The sequence below is a fragment of the Pseudophryne corroboree genome, chromosome 9 (genome assembly GCF_028390025.1).
Source record: "Pseudophryne corroboree isolate aPseCor3 chromosome 9, aPseCor3.hap2, whole genome shotgun sequence".
NCBI classification, from domain to species: Eukaryota; Metazoa; Chordata; class Amphibia; order Anura; family Myobatrachidae; genus Pseudophryne; species Pseudophryne corroboree.
Genome location: NC_086452.1, coordinates 335,322,091 through 335,342,497, shown reverse-complemented (window position 1 = coordinate 335,342,497; position 20,407 = coordinate 335,322,091). Strand labels below are relative to the sequence as shown.

Here is a 20,407-nt window from a genome sequence, read left to right as displayed (position 1 = left end):
GAGTCCCACCTTTCAGGGGGTACTGGGGACTTGGGGATCAGAGTTCAAGAGCCAGAGCAATCCTCTGATGAAAATATAAAACTGCATATCAGGCGTGTGGAACTGGAATAGGGATCAGCTGCTGGAAGGCTGATATCTCTGGTTTTGGGCATAGTAGAAGCTGCCAATGTCCACCGAAAGGGGAGAGTACCAGCTTTTAGATTATACTCTCAGAAAAAACTCTAGATATCTGGCTAGGAAGAGTAATAAACAGGCTTACTACTGAGAACACCACCATGTTAAGCTGTGCTTTCCAATAAGAGCACCACCATGTTAGGCTGTGCTTTCTACTGAGCAGCACCACCATGTTAGGCTGTGCTTTCCACTGAAAATGAAATCAGTAACAACAGTGTCTGCACCTTTAGCTGCTACAGTCTAAATTCCCTACCTGACATGCCCACAGTAGTGAGGCAGCAAGGATCTCTCATGAACCAATCTTGAGACAAGTTATCCAATACGGTTGTAAATACAATGTGTATTATTGTACCCACATCTGTGTTCTGACTCACCTTTCAAAGGCTAGATTTACAATGTTAGTGATGCCCATGATGTCCATGGAATCCATGGTGTCCATGATGTCCGTGGAGTGCGATATGTCCGTGGAGTCCATGGTGTCCGTGGAGTCCATGATGTCCGTGGAGTCCATGATGTCCGTGGAGTCCATGGTGGTCGTGATGTCCATGGTGTATATGTGGACCTATGTGATGGGGTGGATGATGATGGTGGTGGTGGTGGTGTCCATGTGCTCCTGAAACAAAATATGCTGTAAGTCTGAGTACTAGTTTCATAGTTAATCTTGTAGAAATGCAGATATTGATCAAATAAAGTATGGAAGTGATTAAAATAAGCAATGAACTCTCAATTATTTATCTGCGAAACATTAAAGATATAACATGGTGTTATTTGTGACATTGCAGTAGTCAGGGCCGGATTAAGGGATGGGCGACAGGGGCGGTCATCCCGGGGGCCCCACATATTAGTGGCCCCCACACAGTGTGTTTTGAATTGTAGGAGTCTCCTCCTGATGGCTCAGCTGTTCAGTATCAGCGGCCGCTGAGGAGCTCCGGCACAGTCAGTCTCGTGGGATAGAGAAGGGAAATCTCACAAGATAGTGATTGTAAGCTGCCGGAGTGTGCTGCTAAGCCTGCGCTGCTCCATGAGTGACTTCTCGGCTCCATCCAATGTGTGTCTGTCGCACCGGGAAGGGGGGTGGGGTTGCAAGAAATATTAGTAGTGTGGGCCCCCACAACTTGCGTTGTCCAGTGACATGCCACCACCTGAGTGGGGAAATAACCCGGGCCTGAAGCATGGCAAGCGCAGTGAACCTGCGAGGGGACACGCTGCGCTCTCGCCATGGGTATTCCGGCTGTCGGGCTCCTGACTGCCGGGATCCCAACAGCTGGGATATCATACTGATCCCTGTAGCAGTCAAGGCAATATGCTTGATAATTGTCTAAAGTAGTATCATATGAAAGATAGTGTATGTCTGTAGTTTATAGAGTAGTCCAGTGTTTTCCAAACGTTTCCATTACAGTCCATGTTTTAAGGATATCCATGCTTGAGTCCAGGTGGTTAAATCAAATGGACAGTTGTACTAATTAAGTTAAATGTGCTCAAGCATGGATATCCTTAAAATCTAAATTGCAATGTCAGAGTTTGGGAAACTGCAGTAGTTAATTTATGTGATCGTTGAAAGTTGCAAGAGTAAAGGCCCATATAGACGGGCCGATGTGGGGAGAGATGTGTGCTGAGCGAACCGCTCAGCACACATCTCTCCCGCCGCTCAGCACAGCGCGATCTGTGCTGAGCGTGCGGGGGGAGACGGGGGGCCGCTCACTTCACCCAGCGGGGGAAGTGAGCGACCCGCTAGATTGGCCTGCATGCAGGCCAATCTAGCAGCGGCGATAGCGATGTGCGGGGCCGCGCATCGCTATCGCTGAGGGGGCTACACACGGAGCGATCATGCTGATATTCTAAGCAATCTAGTCAGATTGCTTAGAATATCGCTCCGTGAGTACCCCCCTTAAGGGGCAGTACACACGGGAAGAGATGTGTGCTGAGCAATCTGTCACAGACCGCTCAGCACACATCTCTCCCCCCGCTCAGCACAGCGTGATGTGCACTGAGCGAGGGGGGTGGGACGGGGGGGGCGCTCATTTCACTGAGTGGGTGAAATGAGCGATGTGCTAGCCCCGGCGATAACGACGCGCGGGGCCGTGCATCGCTATCGCTGTGTGGCATACACACAGAGAGATCCGTAGTTAAAATGTGAGCAATCTAGTCAGATTGCTTAGATTTTAAGCACGGATCTCTCCGTGTGTACCCCCCTTAAGAAGAGTTCTGGGGCTGAAAAACATTCCTTTGAAGAAGGGATGGTTATATCCTGGTAGGGGATATAGAAAAGCAATCATATATACATAATTTCTAAATGTGAATACTATTGCAAATAACAGTCACGTGTGATTGATTGGAGATCCTAACCTTGGTTTGAATTTCCCATTATGACGAGTCTGAAGAAAATGAAAAAGCAAACAAAAATTATTAATGCAACATAAACATTTCTGTCAAAAACTACTATACTCTATGGGTTGTAGTTATGTGACTGGCGGTCAGGAGACTGACGATCAAAACACCTTCCCCTACATGCCGCCCCCTCACTAACCCGACAGTTGGCATGCCGACCAACAGGGACTATTCCCATTCATGGTTGTCCACGACACCCACAGAGTGGGAATAGAACCTGTGGCAAGCGCAGCTTGCCACCGAGTCCGCAAGGTGCTTGTTGTGTTCACCCCGCTGGCATTCTGCGTCCGGGATCCTAGCCGCCCTTAACGTGATACACACCCTGCTTTATGTGTAGTGTGATTGTACTGTTATCTGTGTACTTGCTTCCTATATTACTATATATGCTCCAAAGCAATATCCTTTTTCAAATAGAAGAAAAATAATAGAGATTAGTAAGGGTATTCCCCATTTTAATTATTGCCATCTGGGAACACACCAAGATAACAGAACAATAGCGTACCATGAAACTCCTCCATGGAGTCATTACCTAAAGTTCTAATTACTTGAATCTTCATTAGGTATACTTGTGGAGTTAAAGTAAAAGCACATGATCTATGCTCACAGAACTTCTTTGAGACTTGTCATAAATAATAATAATAACACATGGAATAATCATTTGTTTATTTAGAACTTCTGACCAATAGGACACAGGGGGCTGGCTAAACTTGGACTTTTTTTTAAAGGGGAAATCACTTACAAGGCATGGTTTTGCCATGTAAGTGTTTTCCCCTTTAAAAAAACCCACGAGTTCGACGGCCATCATTACATCCAGCCCCAGGTGCTAAACATTTGCAGAAAATACGGTAAACATGAACATAATACAGAGGTGAGGCAGCCATATTGTGCCAAGATGACTTTTCCTTTGAATTGAAAATCCTGGGTTACTGCACATGAATGCGTAAAAACCTGGGATTTTTGTCAATGGAAATGGCTCAGTCACTTGAGAATCCTTCATGGGTACCTGGCAGGGTTTTACACAGGAAGGACCCGGGTGAGCTGCAGTGTAAATGAGTAACCCGGGTCATGCGACCCAGTACCCGTTTACAGCATGTCCCACGGGCAGTTGGGAGGTTGGAAGATAACCTGTCACAGCTGCTGCTCGTCTACCCCACACTAAGCAGAAGAGCCGGTGAAAGTGAATGGATGCTGGGTGCATATGCACAGTGTCCATTCAGAGACGAAGGCTGGGGGGCAGAACAGCAGCTGCCCCATGCCCTAGTGCCTGGCTCACCCCCAGCGTGATGTGGAGCATCACCGTGGCATACTGGAATGTTAGGAGACAAAAGATACTGGAAAGTTCCAAAAGCCATTTGATTCTAATCAGTGAGTGGAGGAGTTTATGAGCCAAACCAGTTAAACCAGTTCTGGCAGACCCTGCCACAGTGAGGGGGGTTTTAGGACAAGGAAGAAAGGACAGGCTGGAGTTCAGTGTGAGCTGAGAACTGGAAATGGAAGGCACAGGCTAAGTGTCCAGGCCAGGACGAGAGCCCATGCTAGGGCTGTAGGACAGGCATGGCATCCCACAGCCCCTGGCATTATGGAGCAGCATGTAGGTGCTGCTAGGTAGAGCAAGAGATACCCAGATTCACAGTGAGAGAGCAGCAACAGCATGAGCTATCAGTAGAAGAAACAAAGGGGATCCCCACCTTCAGGGGTACCCTAGCAGCAGGACGGGAGGAGTGAGTCTCGGGAGAGGACAGTCTGGGTGAGTGGTAGGAAACTACGTGAGGTGTGAAAGGCCCCCAGCGATGAGTCCAGAAGAGATCCCACTTAAAGACTGTAGAGATCCCCCAGCGAATAGGGGGAGAACGCACCGAAAAGAATCTCAGTTTGCGGCCACCACACTAATGATTCCCAGAGACTGCGCCAGTATGTAATGTAATGTAATGCTGTCCAATCATTGTTTATGCTGTTATTGCCACTGAAGCGAATGTAAGGAAATGCTGAACTGCTGTAATCTGATACATGTTGAGTAATCCAAAATTCAAAATCTCACATTTTTGGGTCCACTACTGAAATAATGACATATATATTATATTATGTGTATACTATATATAGATATATTATATAGATATATAATATAATATACATATAAATATGTCATTATCTCAGTAGGGGAACCAAAAATGTGTGATTTTGAATTTTGGATAAGGGATACTCAACCTGTATAATCAAAACAAAGTTCGTGCTGGAGGGAGAAGAACAATGGATTAAATGTTATTACTGTGATGACCCTGTCTGATCTTTAAATAAACTGCTTGCTGTTTGTGATGAGATGGCCTGGCATTCAATGCTTTACAATCACTGATGAACCTGGCGCTGCCCGGGTATCACACCATCAGTGGCCTACCGGGGGCCAACAAGATGACTGCACCCTTGTGTAAAAGGCATATTGCCTTGTGATGTGAGTCACACTTCCATACTGTACATGGGCGAAGACTGACCATGCGCTTTATTGTTAAAGATATCATTTGAATAGTCTTTCAAAGTAACAGGTCTTTACTGCTTGGCCTCTCCCAGCATTAGAAATTCTATAAATACTGCGCTTTGTGCATTATGGGAGAAAGCAGGAAGAGATCATTCTCATCCCTGATTAGAAAGTGCACATAATGACATCTTAAGATGTCACTATGGGGGTCATTCCGAGTTGATCGTAGCTGTGCTAACTTTAGCACAGCTACGATTAGGCACTCAGACATGCGGGGGGACGCCCAGCATAGGGCTACTCCGCCCCGCATGTCAGTGCCGCCCCCCCCCCCCCCCGCAGAAGTGCAAAGGTATTGCACAGCGGCGATGCCTTTGCACTTCAAGAGTAGCTCCCGACCGGCGCAGCTTTTGCGTGCTGGCCGGGAGCTAATCGTCGCACCCTGACCCGCAGCGGCTGCGTATGACGTCACGCAGCCGCTGCGAGCCGCTCCACGCATGGTTCGGCCACGCCTGCGTTGGCCGGACCCCGCCCATGAAACGGCGGGCAAACGCCGCCGTTCCACCCCCTCCCGCCCGGCGACCACCTCTGCCTGTCAATCAGGCAGAGGCGATCGCAGCCCAGCTACAACCTTCGGCCATCTGGCATGCGCCGGCGCACTATGGCGCCGGCGCATGCGCAGTGGGTACCCGTTCGCTCGGCTGCGATAACAAGCAGCGAGCGAACGGGTCAGAATGACCCCCTATGTTTTAAAAATAATAATTTAGCATTGTAAAACTATTTGTTTACTCTTTAAATTGCAAAAGTGTTCAGACCCCATTGTTAGCTATGAGGTCGGCACTTTCAATCCACACAGTAGGGAGCGAAACAGCGGTGATCTTACATCTTCTCTGCTGTTTCTGCTTTTTTTTTTTTTGTGCAAACTGTTTTTAATAAGAGGTAAGAAATTTAACACGGGGTAAATAAGCAATACAATGGATTGCACTGTACAACAAACTGAAAAATCAAGTGCAGAGTACAAAGGTGGAGGAATGTAACCGAAACTAATAGTAGGAAGAAAGAAAAAAAGTTGGAAAGGGAAGGGGCTAAGAATGCAAAACAAAACAAAAAAATAAATAGGATTTTAATACCTACCGGTAAATCCTTTTCTCTTAGCCCGTAGAGGATGCTGGAGTCATCATAGAAGCATGGGGGTATAGACGGGATCCGCAGGAGACATGGGCACTTTAAGACTTTGAAAGGGTGTGAACTGACTCCTCCCTCTATGCCCCTCCTCCAGACTCCAGTTATAGGAACTGTGCCCAGGGAGACGGACATTTCGAGGAAAGGATTTATTGTTAAACTAAGGTGAGATTCATACCAGCTCACACCTCAAGCATACCGCAGAACGTGGCATTCAACAGAACACAAGCCAACGGCATGAACAATTGCAGCAACATGCTGACAATAACATAACACATGTGCGTAACCACAACTAATAACTGCAGATACAGTATGCACTCGGACGGGCGCCCAGCATCCTCTACGGACTAAGAGAAAAGGATTTACCGGTAGGTATTAAAATCCTATTTTCTCATACGTCCTAGAGGATGCTGGGGTCATCATAGAACCATGGGGTTATACCAAAGATCTAGAACGGGCGGGAGAGTGCGGATGACTCTGCAGCACCGATTGACCAAACTTTAGGCCTTCATCGGCCAAGGTGTCAAACTTGTAGAACTTTGCAAATGTGTTTGACCCCGACCAAGTAGCTGCTCGGCAAAGTTGCAATGCCGAGACCCCCCGGGCAGCCGCCCAGGATGAGCCCACCTTTCTAGTAGAATGGGCCTTCACCGATTCCGGTAACGGCAATCCAGCCGTGGAATGAGCATGCTGAATCGATTTACAGATCCAGCGTGCAATGGTCTGCTTGGAAGCAGGACACCCAACCTTGTTGGGAGCATACAGGACAAACAGAGCCTCTGTTTTCCTAATCCGAGCCGTTCTGGCAACATAAATCTTCAAAGCTCTGACTACATCCAGAAATTTTGACTCAGCGAAGGCGTCAGTAGCCACAGGTACCACAATAGGTTGGTTCATGTGGAAAGAGGAAACCACATTCGGTAGAAATTGTAGACGTGTCCTCAATTCAGCTCTATCTTCATGGAAGATCAAATAAGGACTCTTGTGAGACAAGGCCGCTAACTCAGACACCCGCCTTGCAGATGCCAAGGCCAACAGGATGACCACTTTCCAAGTGAGTAACTTCAACTCCACCGTCCGTAAAGGTTCAAACCAATGTGATTGAAGGAACTGCAACACCACATTAAGATCCCATGGTGCCACTGGAGGCACAAACGGAGGTTGGATGTGCAACACGCCTTTCACGAAAGTCTGAACTTCTGGAAGGGAGGCCAATTGTTTCTAAAAGAAAACCGATAAGGCTGAAATCCGTACATTAATTGAGCCCAATTTTAGGCCCGCATCCACACCTGCTTGTAGAAAATGGAGAAAACGTCCTAGCCGAAACTCTTCCATAGGAGCCCCCTTGGATTCACACCAAGAAACATATTTTCTCCAAATACGGTGGTAATGTTTAGACGTTACCCCTTTTTTGGCCTGAATAAGTGTGGGAATGACTTCACTGGGAATACCCTTACGGGCTAGGATTTTGCGCTCAACCACCATGCCATCAAACGTAGCCGTGGTAAGTCCTGGCACACGCACGGCCCCTGTTGTAACAGGTCCTCGCACAGAGGAAGAGGCCAGGGATCTCCTATGAGTAATTCCTGAAGATATGGATACCAATCCCTCCTTGGCCAGTCTGGGACAATGAGGATCACCCGGATCTTTGTTCTTCTTTCGATCTTCTTGGAATGAGAGGAAGTGGAGGGAATACACCGACTGAAACACCCACGGTGTCACCAGTGCATCCACTGCAATTGCTTAAGGGTCCCTTGACCTGGAACAATATCTCTGAAGCTTCTTGTTGAGACGAGATGCCATCATGTCTACTTGAGGAACTCCCCAATGACTTTTCACCTCTGCGAAGACTACTTGGTTGAGGCCCCACTCTCCTGGATGGAGATCGTGTCTGCTGAGGAAGTCGGCTTCCCAGTTGTCCACTCCTGGAATGACGATCGCTGACAGAGCGCTTGTATGCTTTTCCGCCCAGCGGAAAATCCTTGTGGCTTCTGCCATTGCAGCTCTGCTTTTCGTTCCACCCTGATAGTTTATTTGCGCTACTGCTGTTACATTGTCCGACTGGATCAGTACAGGCAGATCTCGAAGAAGATGTTCCGCTTGCAGAAGGCCATTGTAAGTGGCCCTTAACTCCAGAACATTTATGTGGAGACAAGTTTCCTGACTTGACCATCTGCCTTGGAAGTTTTCTCCCATTGTGACTGCCCCCCAGCCTCGGAGGCTTGCATACGTTGTCAGCAGGATCCAGTCCTGTATCCCGAACCTGCGCCCCTCTAAGAGGTGAGAGCTGTGCAGCCACCACAGGAGTAATACCCTGGTTTTGGAAGACAGGATTATCCTCCGGTGCATGTGTAGGTGGGACCCGGACCACTTGTCCAACAGGTCCCACTGGAACACCTTGGCATGGAACCTGCCAAACTGAATGGCCTCATAGGCCGCAACCATCTTCCCCAGCAACCGAATGCATTGATGGATTGACACTCTTGCTGGTTTCAGAATTTGTTTGACCAGACTCTGAAGTTCCAGAGCCTTGTCCACTGGAAGAAAGACTCTGTAGGTCTGTGTCCAATATCATTCCCAAAAACGACAACCACGTCGTCGGAATCAACTGTGATTTTGGCAAGTTTAGGAGCCAACCATGTTGCTGAAGAACCATCAGGGAGAGTGCAACGTTTTGCACCAACTGGTCCCTGGATCTCGCCTTTATCAGGAGATCGTCCAACTATGGGATAATCGTGACTCCTTGCTTGCGAAGGAGAACCATCATCTCCGCCATCACTTTGGTGAAAATCCTCGGAGCCGTGGACAGACCAAACGGCAATGTTTGAAATTGGTAATGACAATCCTGAATTGCAAACCTCAGGTAAGCCTGATGCGGAGGATAAATGGGAACATGTAAGTAGGCATCCTTTATGTCCACCGACACCATAAAATCCCCTTCCTCCAGACTGGAGATCACTGCTCGGAGAGACTCCATCTTGAATTTGAATTTCTTTAGGTAGAAATTTATGGATTTCAGGTTTAGGATTGGTCTGTCCGAGTCGTCCGGCTTCGGGACCACAAACAGGCTCAAATAAAAACCTTCTCCCTGTTGTGACTGGGGAACCCTGACGATAACTTGATTTTGACACAACTTTTGTATTGTGTCGCAAACTACCTCCCTGTCCGGAAGAGAAGCTGGTAAGGCCGATTCGAAAAAACGGTGAGGGGGAACGTCTTGAAACTCCAGCTTGTACCCTTGGGATACTATTTGTAAAACCAATGGGTCTAGGTCCGAACAAACCCAAAACTGACTGAAGAGTTTGAGACGTGCCCTGACCGGTGCGGACTCCCGCATAGGAGCCAAACGACATGCGGTGTAATTGGCAGAAGCCTGGGAGGACTTCTGCTCCTGGGAGCCTGACAAGGCTGGTGATCGTTTACCTCTTCCCCTTCCTCTAGTAGCAAGTAAGGAAGAACCTCTGCCCTTTCTGTATTTATTGGGCCGAAAGGACTGCATCTGATAGTGATGCGTTTTCTTTTGTTGTGGAGGAACATAAGGCAAAAAGTATGACTTACCCGCGGTAGCTGTAGATACCAAATCATCAAGGCCGTCACCAAATAAGGCCTTACCTTTATATGGTAGAGATTCCATACTTTGTTTTGAATCAGCATCAACATTCCATTGGTGAATCCTCAACGCTCATCTAGCTGAGACTGCCATGGCATTGGCCTTTGATCCCAAAAGACCAATATCTCTCGCAGCTTCCTTAAGGTATGCTGCAGAGTCCTTGATATAACCCAGCGTTAAGAGGATGCTATCCCTATCTAGGGTATCTATTTCAGAAGACAAGTTGTCTGCCCACTTTTCTATAGCACTACTTACCCACACAGACGCAATGACAGGTCTAAGTAGCGTACCTGTGGTCGCATAAATGGACTTTAACGTAATTTCTTGTTTACGATCTGCAGGATCTTTAAGGGCCGCCGTGTCAGGTGACGGGAGAGCCACCTTTTTAGACAAACGTGACAGGGCCTTGTCCACAGTGGGGGGGGGGGGGGGGGGGGGTGACTCCCACTTTTCCCTATCCGCCGAGGGAAACAGATAACCTACCATAATTCTTTTGGGATTCTGAAACTTTTTGTCAGGACCTTCCCAGACTTTTTCAAATAGCGTGTTCAGTTCATGAGAGGGAGGAAACGTCACCTCAGGTTTCCTTTCCTTATACATACAGACCCTTTTATCAGGGACAGCCGGGTCCTCAGTGATATGTAGAACCTCTTTAACCGCCACAATCATGTACTGAATGCTCTTTGCCAATTTTGGATCTAATCTGGAATCGCTATAGTCGACACTGGAATCAGAGTCCGTGTCGGTATCAGTGTCTGCCAACTGGGTCAGTTTACGTTTGTGCGACCCTGAGGGGACCTGACTTTGCAATAACATATCTTCTACAGATTTCTTCCATGTCTGGGTCTGAGACTCAGACTTATCTAGCCTCTTACTAATAAGAGCCACATTAGCATTCAAGGCGTTCAACATATTTACCCAATCCGGCGTCGGCGGTGCAGACAGGGTCACCCCCGCAGCCGTTTGTGTCCCTAATACAGCCTCCTCCTGGGAAGAGCCTTCAGCCTCAGACATGTCGACACACGTGCACCAAACACCCACAGACACACCGGGCATATAGTGGACAGACCCACAGTAAAGTCTGAGAGACACAGAGGGGATTTGCCAGCTCACAACCTTGCGCTAAATCAATGGGTCTGAAATCACCAAGAATTTGCCTCAGACCTAAAGCGCTTTTACAATCACATATATACTGCACCAATTGACCTGCCTCCCCCACGTTTTGTACCCCTGGGACTTGTCAGTGTGAGGAGGACCAGCGTCTCTGCAGCCTGCGGAGAGGAAATGGTGCCGTGAGCTGTGAGGAAGAAGCTCAGCCCCCTTAATGCCACGCGTCTGTCCCGCTTTTTCTGATATTTATACTGGCGGGGGTTAGGACAGTGCCGTGGCACTAATGTCCCCTCTTGCCAGTGGAATAATGAGGATGATTTTAGCTGCCCCGGGCGCCCCCCCCGCGCCCTGCACCCTGTAGTGCTGTGTGTGGGAGCTCGGCGCACAGCGTCTGCCCGCTGCGCGGTACCTCAGAAAATGGCGTCAGTGAAGCTGAAGTCTTCTTTTCTTCGGTTACTCACCTGTCTTCTGACTTCTGGCTCTGAAAGGGAGTGACGGCCGGCTGCGGGGTTAGCATCTAGGCTTACCCAGCGATCAGCATCCTCAGGAGCTAATGGTATCCTGTAGCCAGAAGCAGAGCTCTTGAACTCACTGGAAGTGGGTCATACTTCTCTCCCCTAAGTCCCACGAAGCAGGGAGACTGTTGCCAGCAGCCTCCCTGAACATAAAAAACCTAACAAAAAAGTATTTTCCAGAGAAACTCAGTAGAGCTCCCTGTAGGGCGTCCAGTCTCCCTGGGCAGAATTCTAAAACTGGAGTCTGGAGGAGGGGCATAGAGGCAGGAGCCAGTTCACACCCTTTCAAAGTCTTAAAGTGCCCATGTCTCCTGCAGATCCCGTCTATACCCCCATGGTTCTATGATGACCCCAGCATCCTCTAGGACGTATGAGAAAGGTGGATGTGAGGACTTGCATCTGTTTCTGCTTTTTATAAATATTGAGAGACTTTTTCTCCAACTTAAAGTAGGCCTAAAGGTCTTTAGAGTTTTAGAATAGAGCCCTATGCACTTTGGGCCTAATTCATGTTTGTACATAAATAAAATGTATAAAAGAATAAGGAAAGAGAGCACACACAGGAGAAATTGTCTCATCAAACTCTGATGTTGAAAGAAATAGACTCTGTGATTGAAGTTTTAGAAATTAGACATGTGGGGTGCCATTCAGAGAAATATCATCTGACCATAAAACAGTCTACATTCAATTCATCCTTGCACCTTATGGAGCTGGGCAGTGGAGTAACTAGACACTTTAGCGATGTGTGCAAGAAACAGCATTGGCACCCCCCTCCCATATTTAAAACAGGGCCAGTGCACGTGGCAAAAATATAGGGTTGTGGCTTCATGGGGAAGGGGCGTGGCCACAAAATAATACCAATTCATATAACAGCAAGTAGAGTCAACCTTTTACACATTATGGCAGGTAGAGTCCCCTTTTACACATTATGGCAGGTAGAGTCCCCTTTTACACATTACGGTAGGTAGAGTCCCTTTTTACACATTATGGAAGGCGGAGCTCCCTTTTACACATTACGGTAGGTAGAGTCCCCTTTTACACATTATGGCAGATGGAGGCCACATTTACACAGTACGGCAGGTAGAGTGGGGTGTCGTACGGTATGCCGGCGCTCGGGCTCCTGGCGCCCAGCATACCGGCACCGGGAGCCAGACCGCCGGCATACCGACAGCGTGGTGAGCGCAAAGGAGCCCCTTGCGTGGTCGCTGCGCCCGCCACGTGGCCGTGCCCGCTGCGGGCACGGTGGCGCGCTACGCGTGCCACACTATTTTATTCTCCCTCCAGGGGGGTCGTGGACCCCCACGAGGGAGAATAGTTGTCAGTATGCCGGGTGTCGGGATTCCTGCGCCGGTATACTGTGCGCCGGGATCCCGACATTCGGCATACAGAAGACCACCCGGTAGAGTGCCGTTTTACACATTAACATTTTATTTGGCATAATCATTACGCTGCAAGCAATTTATCCAGTGTCTCTTTGCCCCTGTAGAAAGGGGGACAGCACTTTATAAATGTGTGCTCACTTATCATTGCGGGACGTGCTAAGATAAAGGCAGGGGAAGGAAGCGTTGTTGGAGGGCCGTCTGACAGATCTGGCTGCTGCCGACGCTAATGGTGATCTGAGTCCCGCATGAGAAGCAGAACTCAGAGAATCTAGGGTGGGCGGGACTTTTGTGGGAATTTTAGGTGCGGATGGAGCACTAGGAACAGTGCCTTGTAGTAAAAGGAGGCAGGATGTAGGCAGGGTATCTGTCCCTGAAAGTTCTGTACTCACGCTGCAGGAGAGATAGTCACAGCCTGGCACCTCTGTCCCCAGAAGTCCAGCGCTTATGCCGCACCAGCGCTTCCTGCTGTCAGAGTACAGTGGCCAGCGTGACATCTTCACAATTGGGATAGTGGAGGACAGTGCACCCACAACACAAATGCGTTGTGGACAATGAACCATGTGCCCACCGCTAGTTACGGCCCTGGAGATGGGTTCTTAGTGGTGTGAGCAGCCACACGACATAATGATACATCACTAGGAGTTGAATTGCTCGCAAAGAATATGAACATATTGCAAAATGAACAGGTTGTTCTGAGGGTGAAGCGGAATCCCTTCACTACACTTACACTTAGTGGGTAAAATACAGATTTAGATATACAAATGTATCTCTGCACCGGATCCCAAAGCGAGCCAAAACCTCAGTATCCCGCTGTCGGGATCTATGGAAGACCGCTGATTGGCTGAGAGTGCACTCTGTCATGGCTCAAAGCTAATCAGCGTGTCCCCATTGGCTACAAGGGGGAACGATAGATGCCCCCACCACGATAATTGCGCCACAGCCCGCACTTCCAACACTCCCACACTGCCGGTCCCCCTGCACTGCTGACACTGCTGGCACCCCTGTACTGAGGACATGGCCGGCAATCCTGCACTGATGACACCTCCGGCACTGTCAACACTGTCAATGCTGACACAGCCTGTACCCCCGCACTGCCAACACCTCCACACAGAGGACACAGCCCACACTGCCGACACAGCTTGCTCCTCCATACAGCGGACAACAGCGGCAAATTTACTCATTACAAGCAGACTGTGCCGGCGGAGGAGAGGAGCAGCTCTTGGGGCAGCGGAGAAGGAAGAGGAGGGAGGGGGAGGAGGCAGGGATCCGCAGCAGCACTATGAAATTGGTGGCGGCGCCACTGCAGCAGTCCCTCTCCTTCCACATAGGCTGGCCGCCACTGTTGTGAATTCTGGGATGCGTTTCCCTCATCCCAGCATTCACAGCGGTGGCGGACAGCCAATGCGTAAGGAGCGGGACAGCTGCATGCGGCGCCACCTGCAATTACAGTGCGCTGCTGCGGCTCCCTCCTTCCCCTCCCTCCTCTTCCTTCTTCCCTGCCCCTGGAGCTGCCAGCACCAAGGAGCCTGACTGCCTGAGCCAGTGGAGAGATGGTAAGTATCAACTATTCTTTCTGTCTGTCTGTCTATCTATCTATCTATCTATCTATCTATCTATTTACCTAATGTGTAAAAGGGGGACTCTCTGCCGTAATGTGTAAAAAGGGGACGCTGTCTGCCATAATGTGTAAAAAGGGGATGCTGTCTGCCGTAATGTGTAAAAAGGGGACGCTGTCTGCCGTAATGTGTAAAAAGGGGAAGCTGTCTGCCGTACTGTGTAAAACGGGGAGACGCTGTCTGCCGTAATGTGTAAAAAGGGGACGCTGTCTGCCGTAATGTGTAAAAAGGGGACGCTGTCTGCCGATATGTGTAAAAGGTGGACTCTGTCTGCCGTAATGTGTAAAAAGGGAACGCTGTCTGCCGTAACGTGTAAAAAGGGGAATCTCTCCGCCGTAATGTGTAAAAGGGGCTCTACCTGGTGTAGTGGCGCTACTGTGCGGCATAATTTGAATAATGGAGACTACTATAATATGAAATATGAATTGGTATTATTTTGTGGCCACACCCCTTCCCATGAAGCCACGTCCCTATATTTTTTGCGCACGCACTGCCCCTATTATACATAAAGAGGGAGGCGCCGATGCCCTATCTTGCACACAGCGCTAAGATGTCTAGTTACGGCACTGCTGTCTGTTAACTACTTTAGAGCAAATCTCATCAAATTTCTGTGTTTGATTGTTTTCTATTGCTAGTATTTGCAAGTTGATTCTATTGGTTATTGCTAATACAGTACTAATCTCTAAAACATTTTTAAACAGAAATAACTGCTGTGTGTTTGCGCCGCTGCTCTGTTGCTTAATTTGCCAGCCAGACGTGTTGGTGAACAATATTGTGAGCTGTGAGGTGGTCAAAACTGACTGGAAATGAGTGGAAATTAATGTTATTGAGGTTAATAATACTGTAGGAACAAAAACACCGCCAAATTCTGTTATCTTAGCTGTTTTTATGATTTTTAAAAAAAAATACAGATCCAAAACCAATACAGATCCACAACACGCGAGGGCGGTTTTGGCAAAACCAATACAGATCCACAACACGAAGGAGATACAGATCCAAAACCAAAACACAAAACCTGAGAAAAGGCCCGCGCACATCTCTAATATAAATACCTCCCAACATACCCTCTCCAGGAAGGACAGAGTACTCTGTTCCTGGACTGCCCTCTTTATTTATGATTGCCATCACCTTTCTTATCCATTGCATCACCTCTCTTATCCTATTCAAAATAGGTGCCGGCAATCTAAGAGATAAATTCAGAAGCAGAGCGTTTTGTCTCTCCAGGAGAGGGTTATGTTGGGAGGTATGTATTTACATAGGCAGACACAGTTACCTGGAACCCCCCCCCCCTCCCCTCCACTTAGCTCATACCATGATAATAATAGCTATATTATGTTTATCATTTTTTACTAGAGCTCTATGTCCAAAGGATCTCCTCAGTATAGCAAATTAAATAATGAGCACCACCTGTGAATCTTTTACAACGTGGCAGCATACAATTAACATACCTCCCAACTGTCCCGATTTTTGCGGGACAGTCCCGTTTTTTGGGGACAGTCCCGCTGTCCCACGTGCGGGCCGCAGTGTCCCGCGGTGGGGGGCAGTTGGGAGGCTCTGTCTCTCGCTGCCCTGCTTAGCTATTCACTGAAGACAGAGGGAGAAGGGGCATGCCAGCAGCTCACAGAGCGGTGGGCATGCCCCCTCAGTGACGAGCACGGGGGCGTGGCTCGCGATCGCGGTCCTCCCGCGAAGCCACTCCCCCTTTGCCGCGCGTGTGTCCATCTTACTGCAAGGGCAAAGTTGGGAGGTATGAATTAATACTCATGTGCACCAACTAGGATTTCTTGAAAACACACACTGTTGGGGTACACTGCTATAGACAATGAATATTGTTAATTGCTAATACTGTATAACATACAGTAGCAGATCTTGCCACGGGCAAGCAGGACTTTTGCCCGGGGCGCCGCCTTCCGGAGGGCGCCGGCGCCATCCGGAGGGCGCCGCACCATGGCAAGATCCGCTGCTGCTGTGGTGCCCCCCGCTCCCGCGGCCCGCTGTCCGTTGTGAAGGGAAACTAGACGCTACGCGTCTAGATTCCCTTCGTGGGCTGCCAGCTGTGAAGGGAAACTAGACGCTACGCGTCTAATTTCCCTTCCTGGAGAGGACCTTCACTGTAATGATATGCGGTGCGCGTTGACGTCATCGCGCACCGCACAGCAAAGGTCCTCTCCACGAAGGGAACTAGACGCTTAGCGTCTAGTTTACCTTCGTGGAGAGGACCTTTGCTGTGCGGTGCGCAATGACGTCATCGCGCACCGCACATCCTACAACAGTACAGGGGGCGTAACTGACCACGCCCCGTGTACGAAGCCACGCCCCCTAATGCCGCCCGGGGCGCCAGAAGCCCCGGAACCGGCCTTGATAACATACACTATCCAGTGTTTAAGGAGACCAATATGTACATATACAGTATATCCAGGCTCTTCAGCCACTCCGATGTTCCAGACTTGAATTCTGGAGTGATTATTTTTGCCTATTTTCTAAGCGATCTGACGAGATACAAGCTATCTGACTAGATACAAGCTATTGTAATACAAGCTATCTAGTAAAGTAGTATAGCTTACACAATTGTCCTGGGTGATTTGTAATATACTGTAGCATTGAGGACATGTGAAGTTAAACTATTTCTAAAACTGTTACAAAATTAGGTACTAGGAGATACACTCATTTTATAAATCCGGTATGGCAATGCTTTATCTATATATGACTTTGATATACTGTAGGCACTAAGGCATGGGTCTTCAACCTGCGGCCCTCCAGCTGCTATGGAACTAGACATCCCAGCATGCACTGCCTCAGTTTTAGCATACCTTAATAGCAAAACTGTGGCAGGGCATGCTGGGATGTGTAGTTTCACAGCAGCTGGAGGGCCGCAGGTTGAAGACCCATGCTAAGGGGTACAAGTACTAAGCAGTGATAAAAGTGGAGAAGTGAACCAGTGGAGAATGCTCTGTATACTTACTATACTTATAGTATTCAAATTATAAACTTCACGTCAATGCTGATTGGTTGCCATGGGCAACTTCTCCACTGGCTCACTTTTCCTTTTTTTTTATCACTGCTTAGTACATCTCCCCCTTAGGGCCTAATTCAGACCTCATTGCTCCTCTGCAAATTCCAGAGGTTTGCGATCGCATAGTCGCCCCCCTCAGACAGAGTGCAGGCCTGCGTACGCAGTGCAAAAAGCTTTGCAAACGCCGGTCAGCTGCAAATCTGTTCACAACTCACTTGCCATCTAAGGTTTTTTCCAGTCTGTGCGTAGCCCAGGACCTACTCCTACAGTGCGAAAGAAACAGTCTGATCAGGCCAGAGCTGACGTCACATACCCTCTCTAAAAACGCTTGCAAATGCCTGCGTTTTTCCTGACACTCCCAGAAAACGGGCAGTTACCACCCCCAAAAGTCCGCTTCCTGTCAATCAACCTGCGTTCGCCTAGCAATAAAATAAGATGATGATTTCTTTCGCAGTTTAGCCTTGCACATGCACTGTATGTGTGCGCAGTCGTTTGATAATCGTCTGCCTTGCGAATTTGCACAGCAGTGAACAGGTCTGAATTACCCCCTAAATTTTTTCCTCTACAATCTGTTAATTGTGTATCTTGGAGATAAGGCATATTTAACAGGTCATCAGTACTTGGAAATCAAACCCATTTATTTACAGTAAATTGTAACTAATAACAAGTAGATACTATTTAAAGCATTGCACGTACCTTCCTCTGGTACACAGAGATCAGTGATTGCGTTGGGATGAGATCAGTTGTCTAGATGGTAAATCAAGTGTTATACTGTAGCTTAGAGACAACATCCAGGTTTTACTTGTCAGCTGAGATCACTGTTATTTCATCAACAGTCCACTCCCTGAGAAGACACTCCTCAACACCTAGGCAAATACCTCCTTTATTAGTATGTAGAGAGAGACAGTCAGAACAGTTTGTAAACTGACACTTGCTCGGGTAAAGGTCGCACAATAAAAACTTTAATGAAAAAGCAAAGATCTGTAAGCATTTTTACCATAGTTAACATAATTGTTGTATACTGTATACATATCTATCTCATATTAAACAGTACAGAAATAGATGCTACTGTAGTTAGACCATTGGAAAAATACACTAGTGTAGATTTGAAAAACTGCACTTTTTTTTATTGATTTTACGTGCGATTTGGCAACTGCCAGATTTACTGAATGACAAACCACACATTAGCTATGCAAAACTTCCCTTTAGTAAATTTTCCCTCCCTCAAGAAATAATTATGGCTCACTGGGATAGAAAAATAATTTAAGAAAGTGCCTGCTACATTTTGTCACAAATTGACATGCCATTGACATCCCTTCCAACTTTCTAAAGTTGGGAGGCAGGGCACATATGAAATTAGGGAGTGTGTCCTTGTAGATAGCAGGCGTGACCTCACGGGAAGTGCAGCAATCACTAAGATGAGCAGCGGTTGAGAAAGGGTCTCCCAACTCACCCCTCCCCTGTGGGACACTGGAACCCATGGGTGGGACAGAAGAACAGTCCCAGAAAAACGAGACTGTGCAGCCAAAATCAGGACAGTTGGGAGGTATGCATTGGGCCTGATTCAGGTCTGGTTAGGCCAGCGCCCATCGATGCAAAGTACTGATTTTCGATACTTTCTGCATGTGCAGGACACATTCTGTGCATGCGGAAATGGGTCCTTCAATATAAGATGCAGAGCGGCAGCAGACTGTGATTGACTGTCTGCTGCCATTTGTGGAGCTGGTAAAAGGGGTGGAGGTGGCCTCTTTTTGTGAAAATAGAGGCATGTTGCCGCCGTTTAGGGGGAGGGAAAAGGTCAGGGATCTGATGGAGGTTTCCTAGCCTCTGCGATGGGTAGCTTGCGTGGCATCTTGGGTGCCGTAAGTCACCCGATAGTGACTGAGTGAGCCCATACTGCATCCTAGGATGCAGCTTGGATCATTACTGCAGCAGGAGGCTTGTAAGAGATGCTTCCTGCTGCATCACCATACAGTGCTATCACAGCAGTAGTGACATACATGGCGACTTTTTCTGAGGTAGCAGTCAAGTCAGCTGACCAGGGGGCAAGGCTCTGCAAAAGGGATAATTCTGTGGACGTGGAGAGGCGGTGTGGGCAGGTGGGGCGGCAGCGGGGGTAATCGCAGATGAAGGGGGTATGGGTGCGAGGGGTGAGGGGGTTGCAAGCAAGTTGCTGGAAAACTTGCCCATTTTTCCAGGTGGCCGAGAATGTAACCCAATTTTCGGAAGCCTCCCGGCCATTCCGGGACAGTAGGCAAGTATGAGTAGTGATAGCAACCAGAAATGGATTTAGGGGTCAGGCCCATGGCCAGATTAACAATGGGATGACATCTCCAGGCCTCCAAATAAAAATAGGCCCTTCATCATGACAGCATGATGATGGTTAAACACCAGCGGCACAGCTGTCCACACGATTGGCCATAAATCATAAGCATTAAATTATATCTTTATTTTTCACACAAAATAAAACAATTTTTGTACATTTACATATTTAGGGACACATTGGGGCTGATAATGTAGAGGGTGTACATGTCTACATGGCATTGACCATGCCCACACAGCATTGGTCACACACCCTCTGCTTTTTGTAATAGGCCCTTGAACATTTTCAGCCCAGGCCCATGAGGCCCTGATCAGGCTGCACTTAGGCACACCATTATTGGCTGCCCCCTCTCTAAAGAAAAAAAAAAAATTATACGTTTCTTACTATTAAAACCCTCCATATGTCCCTATAGCCTTCTAATTAACCCTTTCATAGCTCCCTCCAGTTTCCTCCATATCTCATTGCCCTCCTTCCCTCCACAGCTCACAATGCTCTCATTAGACCTCACTGCCCCCTACTGTTCACATTACACCCTTCACAGCTCACTGTCCCATCACCTCACCCTCCTCCCCGCACACTGTTCCTCTACTCCTAATACTGCATACACACCAGGGATATGCGGTCAGGTAA

The 20,407-nt window shown here is 48.2% G+C and overlaps 1 protein-coding gene across 1 annotated transcript in view; it reads right to left on the bottom strand.

The window, feature by feature from the left end:
* Window positions 1-18,283, bottom strand: part of LOC134957009 (major royal jelly protein 5-like) — a 30,721-nt gene extending 12,438 nt beyond the window's left edge. Inside the window, exons 1-3 of the mRNA XM_063938794.1 lie at window positions 18,151-18,283; window positions 2,521-2,549; window positions 549-787 (exon numbers count right to left, since the gene is read on the bottom strand). Of these exons, the coding sequence (XP_063794864.1) occupies window positions 549-721 (173 nt within the window). The 5' untranslated portion in view covers window positions 722-787; window positions 2,521-2,549; window positions 18,151-18,283. The remainder of the gene's footprint in view (window positions 1-548; window positions 788-2,520; window positions 2,550-18,150) is intronic.
* Window positions 18,284-20,407: the final 2,124 nt, after the last annotated feature.